The 26,891-nt window shown below is 44.2% G+C and overlaps 1 protein-coding gene across 1 annotated transcript in view; it reads left to right on the forward strand.

Annotated features, from left to right (window-relative positions):
• The first annotated feature begins 424 nt into the window (after positions 1 to 424).
• The window catches only part of vwa11 (von Willebrand factor A domain containing 11), a 32,219-nt gene continuing 5,752 nt past the window's right edge, over positions 425 to 26,891 (forward strand). Inside the window, exons 1-14 of the mRNA XM_014209910.2 lie at positions 425 to 522; positions 4,533 to 4,722; positions 4,935 to 5,071; positions 7,389 to 7,533; positions 15,265 to 15,358; positions 18,026 to 18,157; positions 18,276 to 18,462; positions 18,853 to 19,022; positions 19,166 to 19,278; positions 20,334 to 20,450; positions 20,662 to 20,850; positions 21,375 to 21,507; positions 22,356 to 22,508; positions 26,290 to 26,382. Coding sequence (XP_014065385.2) covers positions 4,537 to 4,722; positions 4,935 to 5,071; positions 7,389 to 7,533; positions 15,265 to 15,358; positions 18,026 to 18,157; positions 18,276 to 18,462; positions 18,853 to 19,022; positions 19,166 to 19,278; positions 20,334 to 20,450; positions 20,662 to 20,850; positions 21,375 to 21,507; positions 22,356 to 22,508; positions 26,290 to 26,382 — 1,849 coding nt within the window. The 5' untranslated portion in view covers positions 425 to 522; positions 4,533 to 4,536. The remainder of the gene's footprint in view (positions 523 to 4,532; positions 4,723 to 4,934; positions 5,072 to 7,388; positions 7,534 to 15,264; positions 15,359 to 18,025; positions 18,158 to 18,275; positions 18,463 to 18,852; positions 19,023 to 19,165; positions 19,279 to 20,333; positions 20,451 to 20,661; positions 20,851 to 21,374; positions 21,508 to 22,355; positions 22,509 to 26,289; positions 26,383 to 26,891) is intronic.

A 26,891-nucleotide genomic window follows, 5' to 3' on the forward strand; every position in this document is an offset into this window, starting at 1 on the left:
ACCTCTGTCTCTTTCTACTCCTCTGTCTCTTTCTACTCCTCTGTCTCTTTCTACTCCTCTGTCTCTTTCTACACCTCTGTCTCTTTCTACACCTCTGTCTCTTTCTACTCCTCTGTCTCTTTCTACACCTCTGTCTCTTTCTACACCTCTGTCTCTTTCTACTCCTCTGTCTCTTTCTACTCCTCTGTCTCTTTCTACACCTCTGTCTCTTTCTACTCCTCTGTCTCTTTCTCTTACCCCGTTTCACACAGACACTCACTCATTATCTCAGGGCTCGTCACCATAAGGGGTGGAGTGAGAGAGGGAAGGAGGGGGAGAAAGGAAAGGAGGGAGAGAGACCAATGAGAGAATGAGGGGGTGGGTGTGTGAAAAGGGGTGAGGGGTGGGTGTGTGAAAGAGGGGTGAGGGGTGGGTGTGTGAAAGAGGGGCTGTGGTATGTGTGAAAGAGGGGGCGTGGTCTGTGTGGTTGGGGATGGGTAGAGATTGAAGGGGTTTAGAGGAAGTAAAAGCGTGAAAAACAAGGTAAGGATGAATGTTTGTGCATTTTAAGATAGAAAATGAACATGCTTTAATTCTGACAGATGGTGTGTAACGTGCACATGTGTGAAGGAGGGTTTTCAGGTTTCATGTGTCTTTTGAAGGGAGAAATAAAGACCGTGTGAATAATTTCATTTTAATTGTGTTAGTTGATGCTCGTCACGCATTTTTGCAAATGCCAAAATCAATGTTGTAAATGAATGCCAAAGTGCACTGCAGTCATATGACTTCAGTCCTGTTGCTCTAGGACACATTACAGTACAGAAACAAAATACTGGGACAGTTTCATGAGATTAAAGAGGCAGTCTGCCATTGTAAAAACAAAAAAACATATTTAAAGTAATTCTCATGATGATGTACCAATCGCAGAATTTAGCTTTAAACTTACATTTTGTCCCCTTTTCAATGTTCTCATCTTTACATTATGGGAACAGTAATGTGTACACACACTGTTGTTATACTAAGCATGGAAAATAAGCAGAACAAATGTTTATTTGATGCAAGACCAGATCATATGAGGGTCAGGAGATTTGAAAATCAATACACAGGAAGAAATACGTTCGTCAACAGTTTAAGAGGTTAAAAGGATGCATTATGAATTAAACATATTATTTATATGTGTCATTTAGAAAGAAGCAGAAAATTCCCCCCAAAAAAAACAACCAAAAACATGCACCACCACGCCCAGAAAAATTATACAGAAAAATGTCCTCTCTGACTCCATCTAGTGGTGGTTATCAGTAGCTTCACTGTATCAACTGAAATGAAAAATGTCCTCTCTGACTCCATCTAGTGGTGATTATTAGTAGCTTCACTGTATCAACTGAATATACTGTTATCAGTTATCAGCTGCTATCCCTGACCCTGTGACCTCTGACCCTGTGACCTGCCCAACACCATCCCTTATAAAATCCCCTTTGAGTCCTACTATGTTACCATGACAACATAACAGATACACCTCACTCAGGGGGCAGAACCCTCTGATACTGTCACCGTCTGCCTTGTGAAGTAAAGGAAACCATATTACACCATAAAGTATCCACCATAAAGTTGGAACCATCCACTCCCTGGTCATCGGTCTCCTCTCCCAAGTCATCGGTCTCCACTCCCTGGTTGAAGAATGATGTTACCATCCAGAGTTAGTTTGGTCACCATCGTGACACACAAAAAAATATACCCTTCATAATCAATGTAATCACGTTTCTCTAAAATCAATGGTAATCTCATCAGACTTCCTGTGAAATTAAAACCATAAATGTACCTTATTATGGATTTACAGTTGAGTAACAGTGTGCAAAGCTGTCATCAAGGCAAAGGGTGGCTACTTTGAAGAATCTCAAAAATGAAATGATTTGTTCAACACTTTTTTGGTTACTACATGATTTTATATGTGTTATTTCATAGTTTTGATGTATTCACCATTATTCTACAATGTAGAAAACAGTAAAAATATATAATAAACGATTAGGTGTTAGACAACAGACAATAGACAACAGGTGGAAATTATAGGCAATTAGCAAGACACCCCCAATAAAGGAGTGGTTCTGCAGGTGGTGACCATAGAGCACTTCTCAGTTCCTATGCTTCCTGGCTGATGTTTTGGTCACTTTTGAATGCTGGCGGTGCTTTCACTCTAGTGGTAGCATGAGACGGAGTCTACAACCCACACAAGTGGCTCAGGTAGTGCAGCTCATCCAGGATGGCACATCAATGCGAGCTGTGGCAAGAAGGTTTGCTGTGTCTGTCAGCGTAGTGTCCAGAGCATGGAGGCGCTACCAGGAGACAGGCCAGTACATCAGGAGACGTGGAGGAGGCCGTAGGAGGGCAACAACCCAGCAGCAGGACCGCTACCTCCACCTTTGTGCAAGGAGGAGCAGGAGGAGCACTGCCAGAGCCCTGCAAAATGACCTCCAGCAGGCCACAAATGTGCATGTGTCTCAAACGGTCAGAAACAGACTCCATGAGGGTGGTATGAGGGCCCGACGTCCACAGGTGGGGGTTGTGCTTACAGCCCAACACCGTGCAGGACGTTTGGCATTTGCCAGAGAACACCAAGATTAGCAAATTCGCCACTGGCGCCCTGTGCTCTTCACAGATGAAAGCAGGTTCACACTGAGCACGTGACAGACGTGACAGAGTCTGAAGATGCCGTGGAGAACGTTCTGCTGCCTGCAACATCCTCCAGCATGACCGGTTTGGCGGTGGGTCAGTCATGGTGTGGGGTGGCATTTCTTTGGGGGGCCGCACAGCCCTCCATGTGCTCGCCAGAGGTAGCCTGACTGCCATTAGGTACCGAGATGAGATCCTCAGACCCCTTGTGAGATCATATGCTGGTGCGGTTGGCCCTGGGTTCCTCCTAATGCAAGACAATGCTAGACCTCATGTGGCTGGAGTGTGTCAGCAGTTCCTGCAAGAGGAAGGCATTGATGCTATGGACTGGCCCGCCCGTTCCCCAGACCTGAATCCAATTGAGCACATCAGGGACATCATGTCTCACTCCATCCACCAACGCTACGTTGCACCACAGACTGTCCAGGAGTTGGCGGATGCTTTAGTCCAGGTCTGGGAGGAGATCCCTCAGGAGACCATCTGCCACCTCATCAGGAGCATGCCCAGGCATTGTAGGGAGGTCATACAGGCACGTGGAGGCCACACACACTACTGAGCCTCATTTTGACTTGTTTTAAGGACATTACATCAAAGTTGGATCAGCCTGTAGTGTGGTTTTCCACTTTAATTTTGAGTGTGACTCCAAATCCAGACCTCCATGGGTTGATAAATTGGATTTCCATTGATTATTTTTGTGTGATTTTGTTGTCAGCACATTCAACTATGTATTTAATAAGAATATTTAATTCATTCAGATCTAGGATGTGTTATTTTAGTGTTCCCTTTATTTTTTTGAGCAGTGTATATATCTACATACAGTGCATTCGAAAAGTATTCAGACCTCTTGACTTTTTCCACATTATGTTACATTATGTTACAGCCTTATTCTAAAATGTATTAAATAGTCCTCCCCCCCAATCAATCCATACACAATATCCCATAACGGCAAAGCAAAAACTGTTTTTATTAAAAATAAAAAACTTAAATATTACATTTACATAAGTATTCAGACACTTCACTCAGTACTTTGTTTAAGCACCTTTGGCAGCGATTACAGCCTTGAGTCTTCCTGGGTATGACACTACAAGCTTGGCAAACCAGTATTTGGGGAGTTTCTCCCATTCTTCTCTGCAGATCCTCTCAAGCTCTGTCAGGTTGGATGGGGAGCGTCGCTGCACAGCAATTTTCAGGTCTCTCTAGAGATGTTCGATCGGGTTCAAGTCCGTGAGGAACTAAAGGTGTTCAATAAATAGCTATTCAGCTAAAGGATATTCATAGAGTATACCAAACATTAGGAACACTAATATTGAGATTCCCTCAGAACAACCTTAATAAGTCAAGGTGTGTCCTTTGGGTGTTGGACCATTCTTGATACACACCAGAAACTGTTGAGCGTGAAAAATCCAGCAGCATTGCAGTTCTTGACACAAGCCGGCGCACCTGGCATCTACTACCATACCCTGTTCAAAGGCACTTTTTTTGTCTTGCCCATTCACCCTCTGAATGGCACACATACACAATCCATGTCTCAATTGTTTCAAGGCTTCTTTAACCTGTCTCCTCCCCTTCATCTACACTGATTGAAGTGGGGTAACAGGGAATGTATTATGTGCCAGGACTATGTGCCAGGACAGGGGCTAAAAACCGGTCTCTAATTAGGTATGCCAATGTATTATTATATTTTAATCATGTTTCGTGAAGATGCTTCTGTCTACTAACTTTATTATAGGGCATGTTGGGATGTGGCCTAGAGCTTTAACAACAGGGGCTGTGTCAGGGATTTCCTTACAGTTGTTGATAATGAAATCCCACTTCCTGATGATAATGATGATGATGGCAGTCTCTCTCTCTTACGTACCCCCCCCCCCCCCTTCTCTCCAACACAGACTGATGATGTCACCAGTGCTGGGTATGTCCTTCTTGGCTCTGGTCCTATCAGGAGGAGCCTGGGCGTTTGCTCCCATCGGGGGCGGAGCCTCCACCCACGTCAGCATCACGGAAAAAGCCGTGCTACAGAAGGTCACAGAGGTGTGCCAAGCCATCACCGAGTCAGAGGGACGAGACTTCACCCCCACGGTAAGTGTGTGTGTGTGTATGTGTGTGCGTGTGAGTGTGAGTGTGAATGTGTGTGTGTGTGAGAGAGAGAGAGAGAGAGGGAAGAGTTTTGTGTCAGAATGAGTGTTAAGATTTTCTTTTATCTAAATGTGATTTTCTTTATCTACCTTTCCCTCAATTCTGATTGGCTGATTTCTAACCTCTACCCTTTGACCTATGACCTTTCCCTGTAGGGCAATTCTGCAGAGGAGCTGGTCCAGGCCTGCCTGGGACCCAAAGCAACAGGTGAAGTGTCAGCAGCTAAGTTCAAATCTGCCCTGAACGAGATCTACATACAGAACGGACAGGTGGACAGAGACTTTGTCAACAGGTTGGTGCTACATTGAAAGAGGATGAGGTCCCCTTATTATGTCAACAGGTTGGTGCTACATTGATAGAGGATGAGGTTCCCTTATTATGTCAACAGGTTGGTGCTACATTGATAGAGGATGAGGTTCCCTTATTATGTCAACAGGTTGGTGCTACATTGATAGAGGAGGAGGTTCCCTTATTATGTCAACAGGTTGGTGCTACATTGATAGAGGAGGAGGTTCACTTATTATGTCAACAGGTTGGTGCTACATTGATAGAGGATGAGGTTCCCTTACTATGTCAACAGGTTGGTGCTACATTGATAGAGGATGAGGTTCACTTATTATGTCAACAGGTTGGTGCTACATTGATAGAGGATGAGGTTCCCTTACTATGTCAACAGGTTGGTGCTCCATTGATAGAGGATGAGGTTCACTTATTATGTCAACAGGTTGGTGCTACATTGATAGAGGATGAGGTTCTCTTATTACGTCAACAGGTTGGTGCTACATTGATAGAGCATGAGGTTCTCTTAATATGTCAACAGGTTGGTGCTCCATTGATAGAGGATGAGGTTCACTTATTATGTCAACAGGTTGGTGCTACATTGATAGAGGATGAGGTTCCCTTATTATGTCAACAGGTTGGTGCTACATTGATAGAGCATGAGGTTCCCTTACTATGTCAACAGGTTGGTGCTACATTGATAGAGCATGAGGTTCCCTTAATATGTAAGTAGCAAAGGAAAAGCAACATAAACTCAGCAAAAAAAGAAACGTCCTCTCACTGTCAACTGCGTTTATTTTCAGCAAACGTGTAAATATTTGTATGAACATAACATTTTTCAACAACTGAGACATAAACTGAACAAGTTCCACAGACGTGATGAACAGAAATGTAATAATGTGTCAAAGCAGGGGTCAAAATCAAAAGTAACAGTCAGTATCTGGTGTGGCCACCAGCTGCATTAAGTACTGCAGTGCATCTCCTCCTCGTGGACTGCACCAGATTAGCCAGTTCTTGCTGTGAGATGTTACCCCACTCTTCCACCAAGGCACCTGAAAGTTCCCGGACATTTCTGGGGGGATTATTCTAGACCTCACAGTCCGATCCAACAGGTCCCAGACGTGCTCAATGGGATTGAGATCCGGGATCTTTGGTGGCCATGGCAGAACACTAATATCTTCCCTGTAACGCACAGCGTTGAGATTGCCTGCAATGACAACAAGCTCAGTCCGATGATGCTGTGACACACCGCCCCAGACCATGACGGACCCTCCCCATCCAAATCGATCCCACTCTAGAGTACCAGCCTTGGTGTAACGCGAATTCCATCGACGTTAAACACGAATCCAACCATCACCCCTGGCGAGACAAAACCACGACTTGTCAGTGAAGAGCACTTTTTGCCAGTCCTGTCTGGTCCAGCGATGGTGGGTTTGTGCCCATAGGCGGCGTTGTTGCCGGTGATGTCTGGTGAGGACCTGCCTTACAACAGGCCTACAAGCCCTCAGTCCAGCCTCTCTCAGCCTATTGCGGACAGTCTGAGCACCGATGGAGGGATTGTGCGTTCCTGGTGTAACTCGGGCAGGTGTTGTTGCCATCCTGTATCTGTCCCGCAGGTGTGATGTTCAGATGTACCGATCCTGTGCAGGTGTTGTTACACATGGTCTGCCACTGCGAGGATGATCAGCTGTCCGTCCTGTCTCACTGTAGCGCTGTCTTAGGCGTCTCACAGTATGGACATTGCAATTTATTGCCCTGGCTACATCTGCAGTCCTCATGCCTCCTTGCAGCATGCCTATGGCACATTCACGCAGATGAGCAGGGACCCTGGGCATCTTTCTTTTGGTTTTTTTCAGAGTCAGTAGAAAAGCCTCTTTAGTGTCCTAAGTTTTCCTTGCCTACCGTCTGTAAGCTGTTAGTGTCTTAACGACCGTTCCACAAGTGCATGTTCATTAATTGTTTATGGTTCATTGAGCAAGCATGGGAAACAGTGTTTAAACCCTTTACAATGAAGATCTGTGTAGTTATTTGGATTTTTACGAATTATCTTTGAAAGACAGGGTCCTGAAAAAGGGACGTTTCTTTTCTTGCTGAGTTTACGTTTTTTTAAATCTTAATTTAACTAGTTTAACTAGTATTCCTAAGCTCATTATTGTAAACATTTAGGATGTGCATCCCTCCTACACCCTTCTTCTAACGTATGTAATATATGAACTATTTAAACAATTAATCATTGTCATTATTGTGCCAGTCCAAGTGAACATTTGGTATATCACTCCTACAGCCGTTTTCTATATAAAAGAAATTGATCATAATCTTTATTATAACAGCCCAGCCCATCATTTTAACTCTGAGGCGTTTGCTCTGGGCCGACGCCTTATCACTGATGGGGTGGCCAGCATCAAGGCCAACATACAAAAGGAGAACTTCCTGGCTGCCAGAGAGACACTGGGGAGAGTACTACACACACTACAGGTAAGAGGAGCGAGAGGGGGAGAAGGGGGGGGTGAAAGAGGGGATATGGGTATATGCAACAGTACTGTACACAGTACAGGTAGCTAGAGAGACACTGGGGAGAGGACAGTACACAGTACAGGTAGCTAGAGAGAGACCGGGGAGAGTACTGTACACAGTACAGGTAGCTAGAGAGACACTGGGAGAGGACTGTACACAGTACAGGTAGCTAGAGAGACACTGGGGAGAGTACTGTACACAGTACAGGTAGCTAGAGAGACACTGGGGAGAGGACTGTACACAGTACAGGTAGCTAGAGAGACACTGGGGAGAGGACTGTACACAGTACAGGTAGCTAGAGAGAGACACAGTACAGGTAAGAGGACAGAGAGAGGGAGGGGGGGTGTTAAGGGTTATGAAATATTCTGTGAATGAAGGGCGGGTGGGGGGTGGGCGGGGTGACTAAGGAGAAAACTGTACCATAAAAATGCCGTAAATGTGTAAATCGCATGAAATGTATATCTGCAGGTTACATTGTATACAGTCCTTTTAGCATGATATATTATGTTTCATATGTCCTTCATCCATTTGGTATGATGTGTTACAAATTACAATTCATATGATATGTTACGAATTTCAATTTGTTATTGCTAACGTTAGCTAGTGGGCTAATGTTAGCTAGGCTAGTGGTTAGGGTTAGGGGTTAGGGTTAAAGTTAGGGTTAAGGTTAGGAGTTATGTCAAAGGGTTAAGGTAAGGGTCAGGGATAAGGGAAGGGTTAGCTAAAAGGGTTAAGGTTAGGGTTATAAGGTTAGTTAACATGCTAAGTAGTTGCAAAGTAGCTACAAAGTAGTAAGTAGTTAAAAAATTGCTAATTAGCAAAGATGTTAAAGTTGTCCGTGATGAGATTCGAACACACAACCTTTGGGTGGCTAGATGTTTGCGTTATATGCCCGGCCAACCACTCTCTGTTCATTGTCGCCTTAAGTAAACTTCTGTCTCATGTAACCATACCAAATGTAATATGTGTTCATTGTGTTCATTTCAGTGTCCAGGATAAATGTTAAAATTTACGCCATTTAGCAGACACTCTTATCCAGAGCGACTTACAGGATGCCACGCCCTGACCTGAGAGAGCCTTTTTTATGTCTCTATTTAGGTTTGGTCAGGGTGTGATTTGGGTGGGCATTCTATGTCCGTTTTTCTATGCTTTGTATTTCTTTGTTTTGGCATGGTATGGCTCTCAATCAGGGACAGCTGTACATCATTGTCGCTGATTGGGAGTCATACTTAGGCAGCCTGTTTTCCTTTGGGGTTTGTGGGTAGTTAATTTCTGTTTAGTGTTTTGCACCTGACAGAACTGTTTGGCTTTCGGTTTCTTGTTTTTTTGTTTAAAGTGTTCTATCTTTAATAAATTCATGATGAGCACTAATCACGCTGCGTCTTGGTCTACTCTCTTCAACGACGGCCGTTACAGAACTACCCACCAACAGAAGACGAAGCAGCGTGGTTTGGAGCATCAGGGGGAAGGATGGACATGGGAGTTGGAACGTCAACTCTGGGAGGACAAGCGAAGGGAGCTATGGGAACCTGAGAGGCAGCCCACCAAAAAATGTTTGGGGGGGGCACACAGTTAGTTTGGCATGGCCAGGGTTGAACCCTAAGCCAACTCCCTGTGCTTACCAGAGGCAGCGTGGTACTGGTCAGGCCCCGTGCTATGGGGTGATGCGCACGGCGTCGAGGCCGAGTATCCACAGGCCGGTGTGCTCGGTGCCAGCGTCCTGCTTTTGCCGGGGGGAAGTGGGCACCCAGCCAGTACGGGCAGTGCCAGTCCTGCGCTCGAGACCGCCAGTGCGCCTCTACGGTCCAGTGTATCCTGCTCCCCACACTAGCCCTGAGGTGCGTGTCTACAGTCTGGTACCTCCAGTACCAGCCCCACGCATCAGGCCTCCAGTGCGTCAGCCCAGTCTGGTACGTCCTGTTCCCGCTCCTCGCACTAGCCTTGAGGTGCGTGTCTCCAGTCTGGTACCTCCAGTACCAGCCCCACGCACCAGGCCCTCAGTGCGTCAGCCCAGTCCAGCTCGTCCTGCTCCTGCTCCTCGCACTAGCCCAGTGGTGCGTGTCCCTAGTCTGGCGCTTCCTAAGCCAGCCCCACGCATCAGGCCTTCAGTGCGCAGTCCCCATCCAGAGTGTCCGGCAACAGTGCCTCGTCCAGAGTGTCCGGCGACAGTGCCTCGTCCAGAGTGTCCGGCGACAGTGCCTCGTCCAGAGTGTCCGGCGAAAGTGCCTCGTCCAGAGTGTCCGGCGACAGTGCCTCGTCCAGAGTGTCTGGCGACAGTGCCTCGTCCAGAGTGTCCGGCGACAGTGCCTCGTCCAGAGTGTCCGGCGACAGTGCCTCGTCCAGAGTGTCCGGCGACAGTGCCTCGTCCAGAGTGTCCGGCGACAGTGCCTCGTCCAGAGTGTCCGGCGACAGTGCCTCGTCCAGAGTGTCCGGCGACAGTGCCTCGTCCAGAGTGTCTGGCGACAGTGCCTCGTCCAGAGTGTCCGTTGACAGTGCCTCGTCCAGAGTGTCCGGCGACAGTGCCTCGTCCAGAGTGTCCAGTGACAGTGCCTCGTCCAGTGTGTCCGGCGACAGTGCCCCGTAGAGAGACGGCCCACAGTCCGGAACCGAGAGAGTCGCCCAACAGTCCGGAGCTCCCAGAGTCGCCCTACAGTCCGGAGCTCCCAGAGTCGCCCGCCTGTCCTCCGGCGCAGCCAGAGTCGCCCGCCTGTCCTCCGGCGCAGCCAGAGTCGCCCACCAGTCCGGGGTCCGCGGCGAGGGACCCCGCTCTAGAGGCGCCACCTAAGTGGGGTGAGCCAGTGGTGGAGCGGGGTCTGCGTCCCGCTCCAGAGCCGCCACCGTGGAGAAATGCCCACCCAGACCCTCCCCTATACTTTCAGGTTTTGCGGCCGGAGTCCGAACCTTTGGGGGGGGTACAGTCACGCCCTGACCTGAGAGAGCCTTTTTTATGTCTCTATTTAGGTTTGGTCAGAGTGTGATTTGGGTGGGCATTCTATGTCCGTTTTTCTATGCTTTGTATTTCTTTGTTTTGGCCTGGTATGGCCCTCAATCAGGGACAGCTGTACATTGTTGTCGCTGATTGGGAGTCATACTTAGGCAGCCTGTTTTCCTTTGGGTTTTGTGGGTAGTTCATTTCTGTTTAGTATTTTGCACCTGACAGAACTGTTTGGCTATCGGTTTGTTGTTTTTTTGTTTAAAGTGTTCTATCTTTAATAAATTCATGATGAGCACTAATCACGCTGCGCCTTGTTCTACTCTCTTCAACGACGGCCATTACACAGGAGCAATTTGGGTTAACTGCATTGCTCAAGGGCACATTACTATGTAAGTGGACATTATAAAGCGTCATATTTTTCAGAATAAAACTATGGCCAGTTTGGGTAGCAGTTGTATTCAGGTTTTTTTTTTTTGTTGGTAAAAACAAACAATAAGCTATGTATGTCTGGCTCGCAAATTCCTTTCGTTTTTTCAATACGGCCCATTTCCTGATTGACTTTGGCACCCCTGATGTAGAGCCATGACTACAGGAAAGGGAGAGAGAGAGGGAGCGGGAGAGAGAGAAAGGGAGAGAGAGAGAGAGGAGGATGGAAAGAAAAGAAGGGGGAAGTCCAACACTTTCAAGAATCAAGGGAGATAAGATCAGGAGCTGCAGACCAGCCACCAACACCCTGAGATAAATCAGACATTTCTTTAGACCTGCATCTGATGGCGCCTCACAGAGACTGGAGAACAGCCAGCAACACTGCCCCCCCACCACTTTTCCCTAATTAACTGCATGCAGATACAATGAGCTATGCCCAAGCCGCACACAGTCAAAGAGGCCCCTCTACAGTACCCTCTTCAAATCCCCCTACAACCTCCCTCCCATGCGACCAGACCAGACCTGCCTCTGACATGGTCAACCAGACCTGGCCCATCACAGCAAAGCTCTATCAGACCAGGCCCACCTCAACTCAGCCCAGCTCTACACAGCACCGACCACTACCCTAGGGTCTGGTAAAACAATGTTAAGGGTAGTGCACCACATGATGCAGTCCACAACATGTATCATTCCTGCCCCCCATGGCAGCTCCAACCCTGCAACAGGAGCCACACCCAGGCCTCCTGTGCACATCCAAAATGGAGCATTGGCAGCCACTCCGGTCCCCTGCACCCACTCCGGTCCCCTGCACCCACTCCGGTCCCCTGCAGCTACTCCGGTCCCTTGCAGCTACTCCGGTCCCCTGCAGCCACTCCGGTCCCCTTTCAGATAATTCAGAGTCAAAGATAAATCTAACCCTTGGTTTCTTCTGAGCTATCTGAGCTCATTCAGATGAGAAATCAGGCCTGGGCCAAAGCAAGGAAAAGTGACTGTGTAGTTGTCTGGCAATCTCTCAGACAACTGAGAAACAGACGTACTATCTCGGTTAAGAAAGCTTGTTCAGCTCTATCTCTGGCTCTGCTGGTGATCGTAATGTTTTTTGTTGAAAATAGTAAATGTACTGAAACGTACAAATTCCTCTTCTTTCCTGCCTCAGCAAGTTCTGTCTGACTCTGGCGTCATAACGGAGAACATTGGGATACGTGGTGCTTTTTTATCATAATTTTATCTCGGCAGGCTTTTTATTTTGAGAGAAACTGTGGTTTAATTTACACTGGTCAATCAATCGACTGCTCTTCCCTCTTCCAGCCCTCTAGCTGACTTGACTGTTAACCCGTCAACTTCTCGTAAATATTTTGTTGTCATTGCAACAACTCACTGTGATGTGCTAGATGCCTTGCTTAAGATTCATGTAAAATAATCCACTGGGCTGATATGCTTGATCCATCCACTCTGCCCCCCTGATTGTTGAATCATTAACCTATATTTTGAATCTGATGGACTCCCGAGTGGTGCAGCGGTCTAAGGCACTGCATCTCAGTGCTACAGGCGTCACTACAGACCCTGGTTTGATTTCAGGTCGTATCACAATCCGGCCATGATTGGTAGTCCAATAGGGTGGCTCACAATTGGCTCAGCGTCGTCCGGGTTTGGCCGGGGTAGGCTGTCATTCTAAATAAGAATTTGTTCTTAACTGACTTGCCTGGTTAAATAAAGGTTAAAAATGAAAGATTATATATGATACTATCCCCCAAGGTTTGGAAGGCGGCCCATGTGCTCCCCTTTCACAAAGTGATGGCCTTGTGAGCTAAATAATGAATCGCCCTATCCCTAAACGTTCTTGCCTAGCTAAAAATGTTAGAATCCTTGATTCATTCTCAAGCCAAGATCTTTCTTTGAAACGTACATCAGTCAGGTTTTAGACCAGGTCATAGCACTATCTCTGCTGCATCCATGGTTCTAAATGATGTGGCTAACTGTATGGATAAAAGGCAACATTGTGCTGCTCTCTGTCATCAACCTGTCAAAGGCTTTTGATCCTTTTGACCAGTCACTGCTCATTCAGACGCTTTCCTTAACTGGCCGTGAACAGGCTGCATGGAATTGCTTTCAAAACCACTTAACAGATTGAACTTAATGCATACCTACTCAGGTTTCCTGGATATTAAGAAAGGGGTCCCGTAGGGGTTGATTGAATTGTCTATCTTATATCTAGAAGATAAAAGAAAGCTCAGGAAATATGTATTTTTTATACATATTAAACCGCTTTTTTGGGGGGTATGCACAAAACTACCTCCATACTGACATTATTTATTTGAACCGGTAACGAGTCCCGTGACACGTGGGGTCACATTTGTTTGTAGCCCAAATGGTTCAGACGCTACCAACAGAAGTTGGTACATCAATGGTACCGACTTCAGATGAGTCTCGTGGGGCAAAATGGAGACTGCCATTATGTTCGTGAGAGTCTCATCTTTTCATAGTATGGTTATTATAGTAAGTAAGCCAAACCGTTCGGACGCTACAGACATTTTCCTGAGAAGACCGATTTTCGGGATGTCTCTTGGTCTGACAAACACCTTTGACCACAGATAGGCGGATGCAGTGGTTTGAGAGGCAGCCCATGCAGTGGTTTGAGAGGCAGCCCATGCAAAAAACAGATATCTCTACCTTAAACTGACGGATTTTGATGGGGATTTTTTATTATGTTACTTAGATCGATGCAACCGTCCTTCAATAGACTCTAGTACAGGGGTGGGCAAACTTTTTGGCTCGAGGGCCACATCGGGATTTTGAAATTCAACTGAGGGACGCATTTTCTGAGGGTCCAATTGTTTGTTAAAATGTATTTGAATTGGCCTCCCGAATGGTGCAGTGGTCTAAGGCACTGCATTGCAGTGCTTGAGGTGTCACTACAGACCCAAGTTCGATCCCTGGCTGTGATGGGGAGACCCATAAGGTGGCGCACAATTGGCCCAGTGTTGTCTGGGTTAGGAGAGGGTTTGGTAGGCTGAGATTTCCTTGTCCCATCGCAACTCCTGTGGCGGGCTGGGAGCATGCATGCTGACATGGTCACCAGGTGTACGGTGTTTCCTCCAACACATTGGTGCGGCGGGCTTTGTGTCAAGAAGCAGTGCGACTTGGCTAGGTCATGTTTTGCCTCTCTCGAGTCCGTAAAAGATTTACTGCAATGGGACAAGACTGTAACTACCAATTGGATACCACGAAATTGGGGGTACATTTTTTTAAATATATATTTATGTCTCCTTGCCTGTGCTTAAACAGATTATTCAACTGATGTTCCTATCGGTCCTAGACTATGGCGACATCATCTATATGAATGCAGCTGCCACTTCATCAAAGCCATTAGATGCAGTTTATCATAGCGTACAGCGCTTTATTACAAGTGACAATTTTACTACTCATCACAGTATTCTCTACAAGAAAGTTGGTTTGACCTCTTTGATGTCACATAGGTTGATACGTTGCTATGTTTTAATTTCTAAAGCCCTTTTACAAAAAATTCCCACTATACCTTACATCATTACTAAACTTTAGACATACGAGTTACCACACCTGGTCTCAGGGATGGCATACTGTCCTTTGGTCTCTACTGAGTTAAGTTAATCAGCATTTTGTTTTATTCTAAATGTTGTTAAATGTGATGTTTTGGTGCCTCTAGGTCAGTTCAGAAAGCTGATTGAGGACCTTATTACTGATGAATGTGTTTTTTTTTATGACCATGTTTTTGATTTAGGGGAGCATATAGAAGTGGTTTAATAAGTGGGGGGGACATCAAATTAATATTATATTTACATTTTTTGTCGGATAAACACTCCAAACAACCTACTGACCGCTCGGAGGTGTCCGCATGGTCCTAAAGTACACCGTTGCCAAGTTTTTGTATCACATTCCAGTGATAAAACTGGGGGGGACAAAATATAATTTCAGAATGTGGGGGGGACATGTCCTCCCTTCTCCAGTAAAAGTTGTGCCCCTGTTTTTGATGTGTGGATTTTCTGTAATTTATGTAATTTAGGGCTGATCTGTAAAAGTGACATTGGTCTCAGTTTGAGTCCCTGATAAAATAAAGGTTAAATACAATTTAAAAGAATAAAAAGGTAAGGAATAAAAGGATAGAGGGAGAAGGGGGGAGAGAAAGAAAACATCTATCTCACCACTCATCTCTCGTTTCATATTTAGCCTTGGCTCAAGTGTTATCATCTGAACCAAGTATACTTCTATCTTGAGGTGTCTGTAATAGGGAATTAGATAGATATCTTTCCCACAGACACAGACTTGGTAAATAATACATGCTTGTGTTTTGTCAGGACTTCTACAGCCACAGTAATTGGGTGGATCTGGGATACACTGAACCCTACGCCAACCTGATCCGCCCCGATCTCCCACTGGAAAACCTGGCAGGTAGGGAGGGCTTGTGTTAATGCAGCAACGAGGACAGCTAGGAACCAACTGGAGGGAGGGAGGGAGGGCTTGTGTTAAAGCAGCAACGAGGACAGCTAGGAACCAACTGGAGGGAGGAAGGGTGGTAGGACAGGGAGGGAGGGAGGGAGGGTGGTAGGACAAGGAAGGAGGGAGGGTGGTAGGGAATGATGGAAGGAAGGGGGGAGGGTGATATGGAATGTGAAGAAAAAGAACGATAGCAGATAAAAACAGGAGACGAGATAAAGAGATAAATCTGAGGACGCATGACTTGACCTTCGCCTCTCCCGAGCCCGTTGGGGAGTTGCAGCGATGAGACAAGAAGGTAATTGGAACGCAATTGGATATCAGGAATTTGCGGAGATAAAAAGGGGGATAAATACAAAAATTAAATATAAAGAAAAAAAAATGTAAATGCCAAAAATATAACAAATGGAAGTCCTTTATACTGCAACACATCTACACTATTTATATAAGGGGATTAGGCTATTTCACCACACCCGTTGCTGACAGGTGTATAAAATCGAGCACACGGCCATGCAATCTCCATAGACAAACATTGGCAGTAGAATGGCCTTACTGAAGACTTCACTGACTTTCAACGTGGCACCGTCATAGGATGCCACATTTCCAACAAGTCAGTTTGTGAAATTTCTGGCCCGCTAGACCTGCCCAGGATAACTGTAAGTGCTGTTATTGTGAAGTGGAAATGTCTAGGAGCAACAATGCGAACTGGTAGGCCACACAAGCTCACAGAATGGGACCATGTGCTGAAGCGTGTAAAAAATGTATGTCCTCGGATGCAACACTCACCACCGAGTTCCAAACTGCTTCTGGAAGCAACTACTGCACAATAACGTTTCGTAGGGAGCTTCATGAAATGGGGTTCCATGGCCGAGTAGCCTCACACAAGCCTAAGATCACCATATGCAATGCCAAGCGTGTTGTAAAGCTCGCCACCATAGGACTCTGGAGCAGTGGACATGCATTCTTTGGAGTGATGAATCACGCTTCACCATCTGGCAGTCCGACGGACTAATATGGGTTTGACGGATTCCAGGAGAACGCTACCTACCTCATTGCATAGTGCCAACTGTAAAGTTTGGTGGAGGAGGAATAATGGTCTGGGGCTGTTTTTCATGGTTTGGGCTAGGCCCCTTAGTTCCAGTGAAGGGAAATCTTAACGCTACAGCATACAATTACATTCTAGATGATTCTGTACTTCTGAATTTGTGGCAACAGTTTGGGGAAGGCCCTTTCCTGTATCAGCTTGACAACGACCCCATGCCACAAAGCGAGGTCCATAGAGAAATGGTTTGTTGAGATTGGTGTGGAAGAACTTGACTGGCCTGCACAGAACCCTGACCTCAACCCCATCGAACACCTTTGGGATGAATTGGAACGCTGACTGCGAGCCAGGCCTAATCGCCCAACATCAGTGCCCGACCTCACTAATGCTCTTGTGGCTGAATGGAAGCAAGTCCCGCAGCAATGTTCAAACATCTAGTAGAAAGCCTTCCCAGAAGAGTGGAGGCTGTTATAGCAGCAAAGGGGGACCAACTCCATATTATTGCCCATGATTTTGGAATGAGATTTTCGACGAACAGGTGTCGACATACTTTTGGTCATGTAGTGTATTTGTATGCGTTGTAGAAACTACTGGGGGCTAGCAAATTGGCTTGTCTCACTGGTGATGTGTTGAGGTGTAGTGATATGTTTTGGGGAATTTAGAGATATCTTTCTATTATTTTGAATGACAGTGAACAAAAGTATTTCATATATTGTATAGATCAATAAAAACAAAGAAGTTTAATAAAATACTTATTTTATTATGAATATAATGTGTGTCCCTCAGTTTTGTCATTTGTGTTACCCCCTTGAAAATCACAGATGAAACAGATATACAATGACCTTGAGCGTTCGAGCCTAGTGGTTAGAGCATTGGGCCAGTAACCAAAAGGTTGCTGGATCGAATCCCTGAGCTGACAAGGTAAAAATCTGTCATTCTGCCCCTGAGCAAGGCAGTTAACCCGCTGTTCCCCGGGCCCCGAAGACGTGGATGTCGATTAAGGCAGCCCTCCGCACCTCTCTGATTCAGAGGGTTTGGGTTAAATGTGGAAGACACATTTCAGTTGAATGCCTTCAGTTGTACAACAGACTAGGTATTCCCCTTTCCAGTGGCAAAGGGTTATCTGGGGAGGATTTATGTTTAAAAAAATATTAGCTAATCACACCCTTTTAGTATGTCATACATTTGAGGATTCAAATGTGTCTCATTCCATTGTGTCACTTGGTGTTAGCCAATTTAAATGAAGGGAAATAACACTGTGAGCAAAATCATTAATCACATAACTAGTAAATAATTTTTTAAGATTTGATGACATTTCAGCATTTGTGGCCTCCATTTCAGAAAATCCACATTTACTTAAAATGTCTTATTGGTGTTACCATCATTGATGTTACTACTCCTACTGGTGGCAGAATGTTATTATAATGGTAAAAAATATTTTAAGTTAGTTTAAGGTCCCATATTAGTTCATTTAGAATGGGAAGATGTACCCAAATGCATTCATATAAAAATACATCTAATATTTTTTTTGTCACCGTAATTTAAGAATGACCCTTGAAAATTGAGTTTTGATTTTGTAGATGTTAAAACCCCGACCTGCAGTGACTGTGCCAATGGGGGGTTCTGTTCCAACTCCATCCTGCCCAACATTCTTAATGAGAAGAAACTCACCTCTGGATACATGGGGATCTTGTCCTCAGCTAAGCCTAAAGGTACACACACGTACACGTACACACACACACACATACACATACACATACACACACACTACCTTCCCCAGATACCCACACACTCTCTGTATAACACCCATCATCACCTCTCTTCTCCCAGGTAAGTGTAGTCATGGCGGTGCAGCTGACCTGACCAGCTCCAAGGCTCCTCGCGGGGGCATCAGCAAGGATGAGCGTCGCTCTGACAACGTGGCCCTGCACACCGCTGCTGTCACCGTGGCAACGAAGGCCACCCTCCAGCTGCTGGACGACATCCGGGGCGCCGCCGGTGACAACAACTACCTACGGTACGGAGAGGGGTAGAGGGGGGTGAAGGGGAGGAGAGGGGTAGGGTGGGGTGGAGGGGAGGAGAGGGGTAGAGGGGGTGAAGGGCAGGAGAGGGGTAGAGGGGGGTGAAGGAGAGGAGAGGGATAGAGGGGGGTGAAGGGGAGGAGAGGGGTGAAGGAGAGAATAGGGGTAGAGGGGGATGAATTGGACAGGTAGAGGGGGGAGAGGAGAGGGGTAGAGAGGGGTGAAGCAGAGGAGACGGGTAGAGAGCGGGTAAAGGGGAGGAGATGGGTAGAGGGGGGTGAAGGGTAAAGGGGGGTGAAGGGGAGGAGAGGGGGGGAAGAGGGAAATACCCATGTTGAAGTTACTCACACTCTCTCTCTTTATCTCTCTCTCTCTCTCTCCCACAGCTTCATGGGCGTAGCGCGTTCGTCAGTAGTTGTTTTTGTGATCGACACCACGGGGAGCATGAGTGATGACATCCTTGAAGCCAAGAGAGTCGTCTATGAGATCATCGACAGCAAGAAGGGAACGCAGGATGAGCCCTCCCAGTACATCCTGGTCCCATTCAACGACCCAGGTAAAGCTGGCTTTACACTCCACCAAGCATTCTCCTTAGCAAAACCTCATTGACAAACTCTGGCATTCATCGAAATGCTGGTGCGGTTTGTGGTTAAGTCAGGAAGTGGTTAGTGAGCACTGTGTGTGTGTGTGTGTATGTAGAGTTCGGACCCCTGATAAAAACGACAAACCCTGATGTAATGAAAGCAGAGATCGCTAACCTCACGGCTGATGGAGGCGGAGACCTCCCTGAGATGTGCCTATCAGGGCTCCAGGTACAGTGATTGACATGACTATCTTCCAATCAGGTTTCAGATATAATACCTTTCTCTATAGTGCACCTGACAATAAATAAAGACATGAAATACTCTCTCTCTCTCTCTCTCTCTCTCTCTCTCTCTCTCTGTCTCTCTCATTTCAATTCAATTCAAGGGGCTTTATTGGCATGGGAAACATATGTTTACGTTGGATAAAAAAAGTGAAACAAACAATAAAAACAGTAAATATTACACTCACACAAGTTCCAAAAGAATAAAGACATTTCAGACGTCATATCATGTCTATATACAGTGTTGTAACGATGTGCAAATAGTTAAAGTACAAAAGGAAATATAAATCAAAGTAAATATGGGTTGTATTTACAATGGTGTTTGTTCTTCACTGGTTACCCTTTTCCTGTGGTATCAGGTCACAAATCTAGCTGCTGTGATTGCACAATGTGGTATTTCACCCAATAGATACCGGAGTTGATCAAAATATGATTTTTTTAGAATTCTTTGTGGGTCTGTGTAATCTGAGGGAGAAGTGTGTCTCTAATATGTTCATACATTTGGCAGGAGGTTAGGAAGTACAGCTCAGTTTCCACCTAATTTTGTGGACAGTGTTTACATAGCCTGCCTTCTCTTGAGAGCCAGGTCTGCCTACTGCGACCTTTCTCAATAGCAAGGCTATGCTCACTGAGTCTGTACATCGTCAAAGCTTTCCTTAATTTTGGTTCAGTCACAGTGTTCAGTTATTCTGCCACTGTGTACTCTCTGTTTAGGGACAAATAGCATTCTAGTTTGCTCTGTTTTTCTGTTAATTCTTTCCAATGTCTCAAATAATTATCTTTTTGTTTTCTCATGATATGGTTGGGTCTAATTGTGTTGATGTCCTGGGGCTCTGTGGGGTCTGTTTGTGTTTGTGAACAGAGCCCTAGGACCAGCTTGACTAGGGGACTCTTCTCCAGGTTGATGGCTTTGTTATGGAAGGTTTGGGAATCGCTTCCTTTTAGGTGGTTGTTGAATTTAACAGCTCTTTTCTGGATTTTGATATCTCTCTCTCTCTCTAGTTGGCGCTGACCGGTGCCCCTGCGTCGTCCAACATCTATGTTTTCACAGATGCCATTGCTAAGGACATTGAATTGAAGGAAACGATTGTGGCCCTGATCAGGAGCACTAAGTCAACCGTGAGCACTTCCTCAAATACTTCCTGTTTTAGAAGAAAACATTTCCTGCAGTTCAGGATTGTATTCATTAGGCCACACAGTAGCAAAATGCAGCAAAATGCGCAATTCTTATTGGACAAGTAGTCACTGCCTTTTTTCTTTCTTTCTTCATTTGGTGCCTAATGAATACGACCAGGCAAACTCTCTCAAACACACCTATGTGTCTCTCCAGGTGTCTTTCTTCATGACTGGTGATGGTGATGGTGCTAGAAGGAGGAGGCGTGGAGTAGAGTCCAGCGAAGCTACATTCGAGACCTACAAGGACCTGGCGCTGGCGTCTGGTGGTCAGGCAATCAGTGTCACCAAGGAAAATCTGCCCCAGGCCACTGACGTCATCATCGACTCCTCCACCTCCGCTCTGGTGAGTCGACACTGGCGGCCATTTTGTTTTGGATCCGTTTTTTATTTAAAATCATTCAAAACTTGATGAATGAAAAACAAATATGTGCTTAATGAACTTTTAAAATGCCTAGGCATGTCAAAATAACATAACATAATATCATAGCATAACATAGCATAGCATAACATAGAACACTGTAGCATAACATAAAATAACATCACATAACATAAAATAACATAGCATAACATAGCATAGCATACTGTAGCTTAACATAAAATAACATAGCATAGCATAACATAGCATACTGTAGCTTAACATAAAATAACATAGCATAGCAAAACCAGTAATCCCAGCCCCGTCCCGCAGGAGGCCTTTTGCCTCTTGGTAGGCCGTCATTGTAAATAAGAATTTGTTCTTAACTGACTTGCCTAGTTAAATAAAGGTTAAATAAAGGTTCAATAAAATACATTAAATGAAAACAGTAGGTAACTATTTATGTTACTTCCACTTTCTCTCCTCTCTCATTCTGTCCTCCTCCTCCTCAGGTGATAGTCCTACAGCGAGCGAGGAACCCAGGCAGAGCTGAGACATTCTCCTTCCTGCTGGACGAGTCTCTGAACAACATCACCATCTACATCACTGGAAAGTCCCTCACCTTCACCCTGAAGAACCCTGCAGGTAGGAACCTCAAACATCACTGGAAAGTCCCTCACCTTCACCTTGAAGAACCCTGCACGTAAGAACCTCAAACACCTAGACAGATCTAAGGTAAGGTTTTAGGTAAGGGTTCACCTCACAGAGTAGGATGACTTTTCCTCTGGACACTGACCTAAGGTCAGAAGTGGAGAATCTTGGTTGCTGCCCTATAGCCAGCCGGTGCGATGGGGATGTGTGAGCAGTGGTGGAAAAAGTACTCAATTGTCATACTTGAGTAAAAGTAAAGAAACCTTAAAAGAAAATGACTCAATTAAAAGTGAAAGTTATCCAGTAAACTTGAGTAAAAGTCTAAAAGTATCTGGTTTTAAATATACTTAAGGACAGTAGGAGAAAAAGTAATCAATAGTCATACTTGAGTAAAAGTACAAAGTAAAAGTAAATGCTATACATCAAATTCCTTATTAAGCAAACCAGATGGACAGACACGGGCACACTCCAACATAATTTACAAGCACAGTATTTGTGTTTGTGAGTCCGCCAGATCAGAGGCAGTAGGGATGACAAAGCGTTATATTGATAGGTGCCATAATTCTGTCCTGCTTGAGCATTCTAAATGTAACGAGTACTTTTAGCTGCAGGGAAAATGTATGGAGTAAAAAGTACATTATTTATTTTAGGAATGTAGTGGAGTAAAAGTAAAAGTTATCAAAAATATGAATAGTACATTAAACTACAGATACCCCCAATAAACAACTTACTTAAGTACTTTACACCCCTGTGTGTGAACCAACCAGGCTTGAATGTGTTCCACCAGGTATGTTTGACTGGCATCCTGCAATAATCCCATTTCACCCTCCTTGCCCCTACAGGTGTGACCCAGAAACAGAATGAGGCCAACGGGGAACTGGGGACTGTCCAGACGGTGGGCAACCTCTACCGGGTCCGTCTGGCCCCCGACAAACATACGGGATTATGGGAAATCAGCATGAACTCCAACCAGCCCTACACACTGAAGGTCACGGGTGAGTTACCATAGAGATAGCCTATTCTGTTTAATTATGTGTGTCATGCTCATGCTCAACACTAGAGGGCAGCCATACAGTACCCAGACCTGGGTTCAAAAACTGTTTTTAAATCATTTAGAATACTTTAAAATACTATTTAAAACCATGTCAAAACGATTTAACAATTTGAACCCAGGTCTGGAAGAGCCATATAGAGAAGGGAGAGAATACAGCCCTCACTCACTGTGTCTGTCTGCAGTCTGGTCTCATAGACTAGATGTAACATAGTAAAAGTAAATATTGGAAACTCAAGTTAGTATGATATGTTACGTTTACATTTTGGTATACGTTTGGTATGGTTACATAAGACAGAAGGTTTCTTAAAACCTCTCTAAGTTATGTGGGACGAAATCGTCCCACCTACTCAACAGCCAGTGGAATCGAGTGGCACGATATTCAAATACCTTAAAAATGCTATTACTTCAATTTCTCAAACATATGACTATTTTACACCATTTTAAAGACAAGACGCTCCTTTATCTAACCACATTGTCCGATTTCAAAAAGGCTTTACAATGAAAGCAAAACATTAGATTATGTCAGGAGAGTACCCAGCCAGAAATAATCACACACCCATTTTTCAAGCTAGCATATAATGTCACAAAAACCAAAACCACAGCTAAATGCAGCACTAACCTTTGATGATCTTCATCAGATGACACTCCTAGGACATTATGTTATACAATACATGCATGTTTTGTTCAATCAAGTTCATATTTATATCAAAAAACAGCTTTTTACATTAGCATGTGACGTTCAGAACTAGCATTCCCACCGAACACTTCCGGTGAATTTACTAAATTACTCACGATAAACGTTCACAAAAAACATAACAATTATTTTAAGAATTATAGATACAGAACTCCTTTATGCAATCGCTATGTCCGATTTTAAAATAGCTTTTCGGTGAAAGCACATTTTGCAATATTCTGAGTACATAGCCCAGCCATCACGGGCTAGCTATTTAGACACCCACCAAGTTTAGCCCTCACCAAAGTCAGATTTACTATAAGAAAAATTGGATTACCTTTGCTGTTCTTCGTCAGAATGCACTCCCAGGACTTCTACTTCATCCACAAATGTTGTTTTGGTTCAAAATAATCCATAGTTATGTTCAAATATCCTCTGTTTTGTTCTTGCGTCCAGACACTATCCGAACGGTGACACGCGGACGCATGTCGTGACAAAAAATTCAAAATATTCCATTACCGTACTTCGAAGCATGTCAAACGCTGTTTAAAATCAATTTTTATGCCATTTTTCTCGTAAAATAGCGATAATATTCTGACCGGGAGACGTCTTTTTCGTTCAAAGACTGAAAATGTAAAATGGACTCCGTCTCTTTGTTCTCAGATCGACCACTATCCAAATGCGCTACTGTTTTTCAGCCTGGGACTGCAAAGTCATCATTCAACGTTCTGGCGCCTTCTGAGAGCCTATGGGAGCCTTAGAAAGTGTCACGTTACAGCAGAGATCCTCTGTTTTCAATAAAGAGGGTATAGAAGGCCAAGAAATGGTCAGAGAGGGCACTTCCTGTATAGAATCTTCTCAGGTTTTGGCCTGCCATATGAGTTCTGTTATACTCACAGACACCATTCAAACAGTTTTAGAAACTTTAGGGTGTTTTCTATCCAAATCAAACAATTATATGCATATTCTAGTTTCTGGGCAGTAGTAATAACCAGATTAAATCGGGTACGTTTTCTATCCGAATGTGAAAATACTGCCCCCTACCCTAGAGAAGTTAAGGCAAAAACAAAAAGAGGGTAGATGGGTGTATAATGCAAATTGTCTAGCAAACCAAAGGTTACGTGTTCAAATCTCACCATGGACAACTTTAGCATTTTAGCTAATTAGCAACTTTGCAACTACTTAGCATGTTAGCTAGACCTAAGCCGAACCTTAACCCTTTTAACTAACTCTTCCCCTAACCCTAACCGTAGCTATTTGACCTAACTCCTAACCTTAACCCTAATCCAGGGGTCTCCAACCTTTTCTAGCATGAGTGTTACTTAAACAAAAAATGTAAATGTCACAAGCTACAACATTTTTATATAGCTTTCAAATAGACGCATTCTTGTCATGTCCCCTGTGACTCTTCCCCGGGCCTTTAATGTACAAGAGAAAGTAAAGCACTGTGTTCTGTCAATGTATCTGGTAAAATAATGGTTAATAAACAACTGTCAATAATTTATTTATTTATTATTTATAGATTATTTTCCAAATTATGTTTTTTCAGTTTTATTTCTTCTAGTTTTAGAGTATACTTTTTTTCACTCTCAAAATTACAATTGTTCATAGAGAAACAACAAAGGGGAATGTTCTGAGTCCATGCCAACGAAATAACAAAGGGGAATGTTCTGAGTCCATGCCAACGAAACAACAAAGGGGAATGTTCTGAGTCCATGCCAACGAAATAACAAAGGGGAATGTTCTGAGTCCATGCCAACGAAATAACAAAGGGGAATGTTCTGAGTCCATGCCAACGAAATAACAAAGGGGAATGTTCTGAGTCCATGCCAACGAAATAACAAAGGGGAATGTTCTGAATCCATGCCAACGAAATAACAAAGGGGAATGTTCTGAGTCCATGCCAACGCTTGAATCACATCTGAATTTTCAAAAATATTTGTAATATATTTGTGTTGTGTAATTCCACTTTAATTGCGCATCTGGCCCTTTAATTGCATATCTAGCAAGTGAGGAATGTGCCATCTAACTGGTCGGTCTAATGATGGTTCTGTACTGCTACTGCTCATTTCATGGCAAAGTTTGCAAATAACAAATTATAGATACATGTTTTTAGTTAATGACAGTTTGCAGTGGAACACTGCAAATTGCATATACTTTCAGAATTGTTTGGCGAGCTACTCTTAGGTGGGCTGCGAGCTACTGGTATCCCTAACCCCTAGCCTAGCTACCATTAGCCAGCTACTTAACGTTGTTAAGTTCTCATTTTACAACTGCGACCTGGCCAAGATAAAGCCAAGCACTGCGACACAAACAACAACAAAGTTACACATGTAATAAACAAACGTACAGTCAATAACACAACAGAAAAAGTTGATATACATTGTGTGCAAATGGCGTGAGGAGGTAAGGCGAAGTAATTACAATTTAGCAAATTAACACCAGAGTTATAGATGTGCAGATGATGATGTGGAAGTAGAAATACTGGTGTGCAAAAAAGTAAATAAAAACAATATGGGGATGAGGTAGGTAGATTGGATGGGCTATTTACAGATGGGCTGTATACAGCTGTAGCTATCAGTAAGCTGCTCAGATAACTGATGCTTAAAGTTCGTGAGGGAGATATAAGTCTCCAACTTCAGTGATTTTTGCAATTTGTTCCAGTCATTGGCAGCAGAGAACTGGAAGGAAAGGCGGCCAAAGGAGGTGTTGGCTTTGGGGGTGACCAGTGAGATATACCTGCTGGAGTGCGTTAACCACCTAGCCAACGTTAGCCACAACAATTTGGAATTAGTAATATATCATAGGTTTTGCAAATTTGTAACATATTGAATGTTTTGTAATTTCGTAACATATTTACAATTCGTAACATATTGTACCAATTGCAATTTGTAACATATAATCCGAAATGGATGATGGACATCCACAAATTAATACATAACATAGGAAATATAACACTAAATGGAGTGTCTCGGATTTACGTACAGAATAATACAAAATTGTGCGACCAAGTCGATGTGTGTTCATGCGTCCGTGTGTTTGTCTCCAGGTCAGAGTACCATTTCCTTCATTTATAACTTTGTGGAGACCTTCGATGGACCTCACCCAGGATACGCCCTCATCTCTGGCCGTCCGCAAGCAGGTAAACACAACAACATCATCATCATAACATCATTATCATATCAAGCAGCTAATCTGTCAATCATAATTTTACTCTGGCGATGTCATGGCGACATAATCTACTTGAATGCAGCTGCGACTTAAAACACTAGAACCGCCTGGCCTTTCAGCATATAAATACCCGCTAGAGAACGTTGCCGGGCGTCCATTTTAGCATATGCATCAGATGCATATCAACCTGCAAGGTGTCCAAACATAAGCTCCAACGCTTGTTAAATATTGCATAAACTATTGTAAAGTATTAATTACATTTAGAAATATTTGTGAAAATATATATATTTCTGTAGTTATTTGTTTAGATAGAGTCCAAGGATATGTTTTGTATTATTCTACAAAGTCCTCCAAAAAATGTAGGCCTATAGCCTATTTTCGTTTCCCTTACAAAAAAAACATTACAGTGTAATCCATTTTTCTACTTTATTTGTAGATTCGACTATTAATAGAGTTATAATAATTAATAAAGTCCAGTTG

The sequence above is a fragment of the Salmo salar genome, chromosome ssa04, assembly GCF_905237065.1.
Source record: "Salmo salar chromosome ssa04, Ssal_v3.1, whole genome shotgun sequence".
Taxonomy (NCBI): domain Eukaryota; kingdom Metazoa; phylum Chordata; class Actinopteri; order Salmoniformes; family Salmonidae; genus Salmo; species Salmo salar.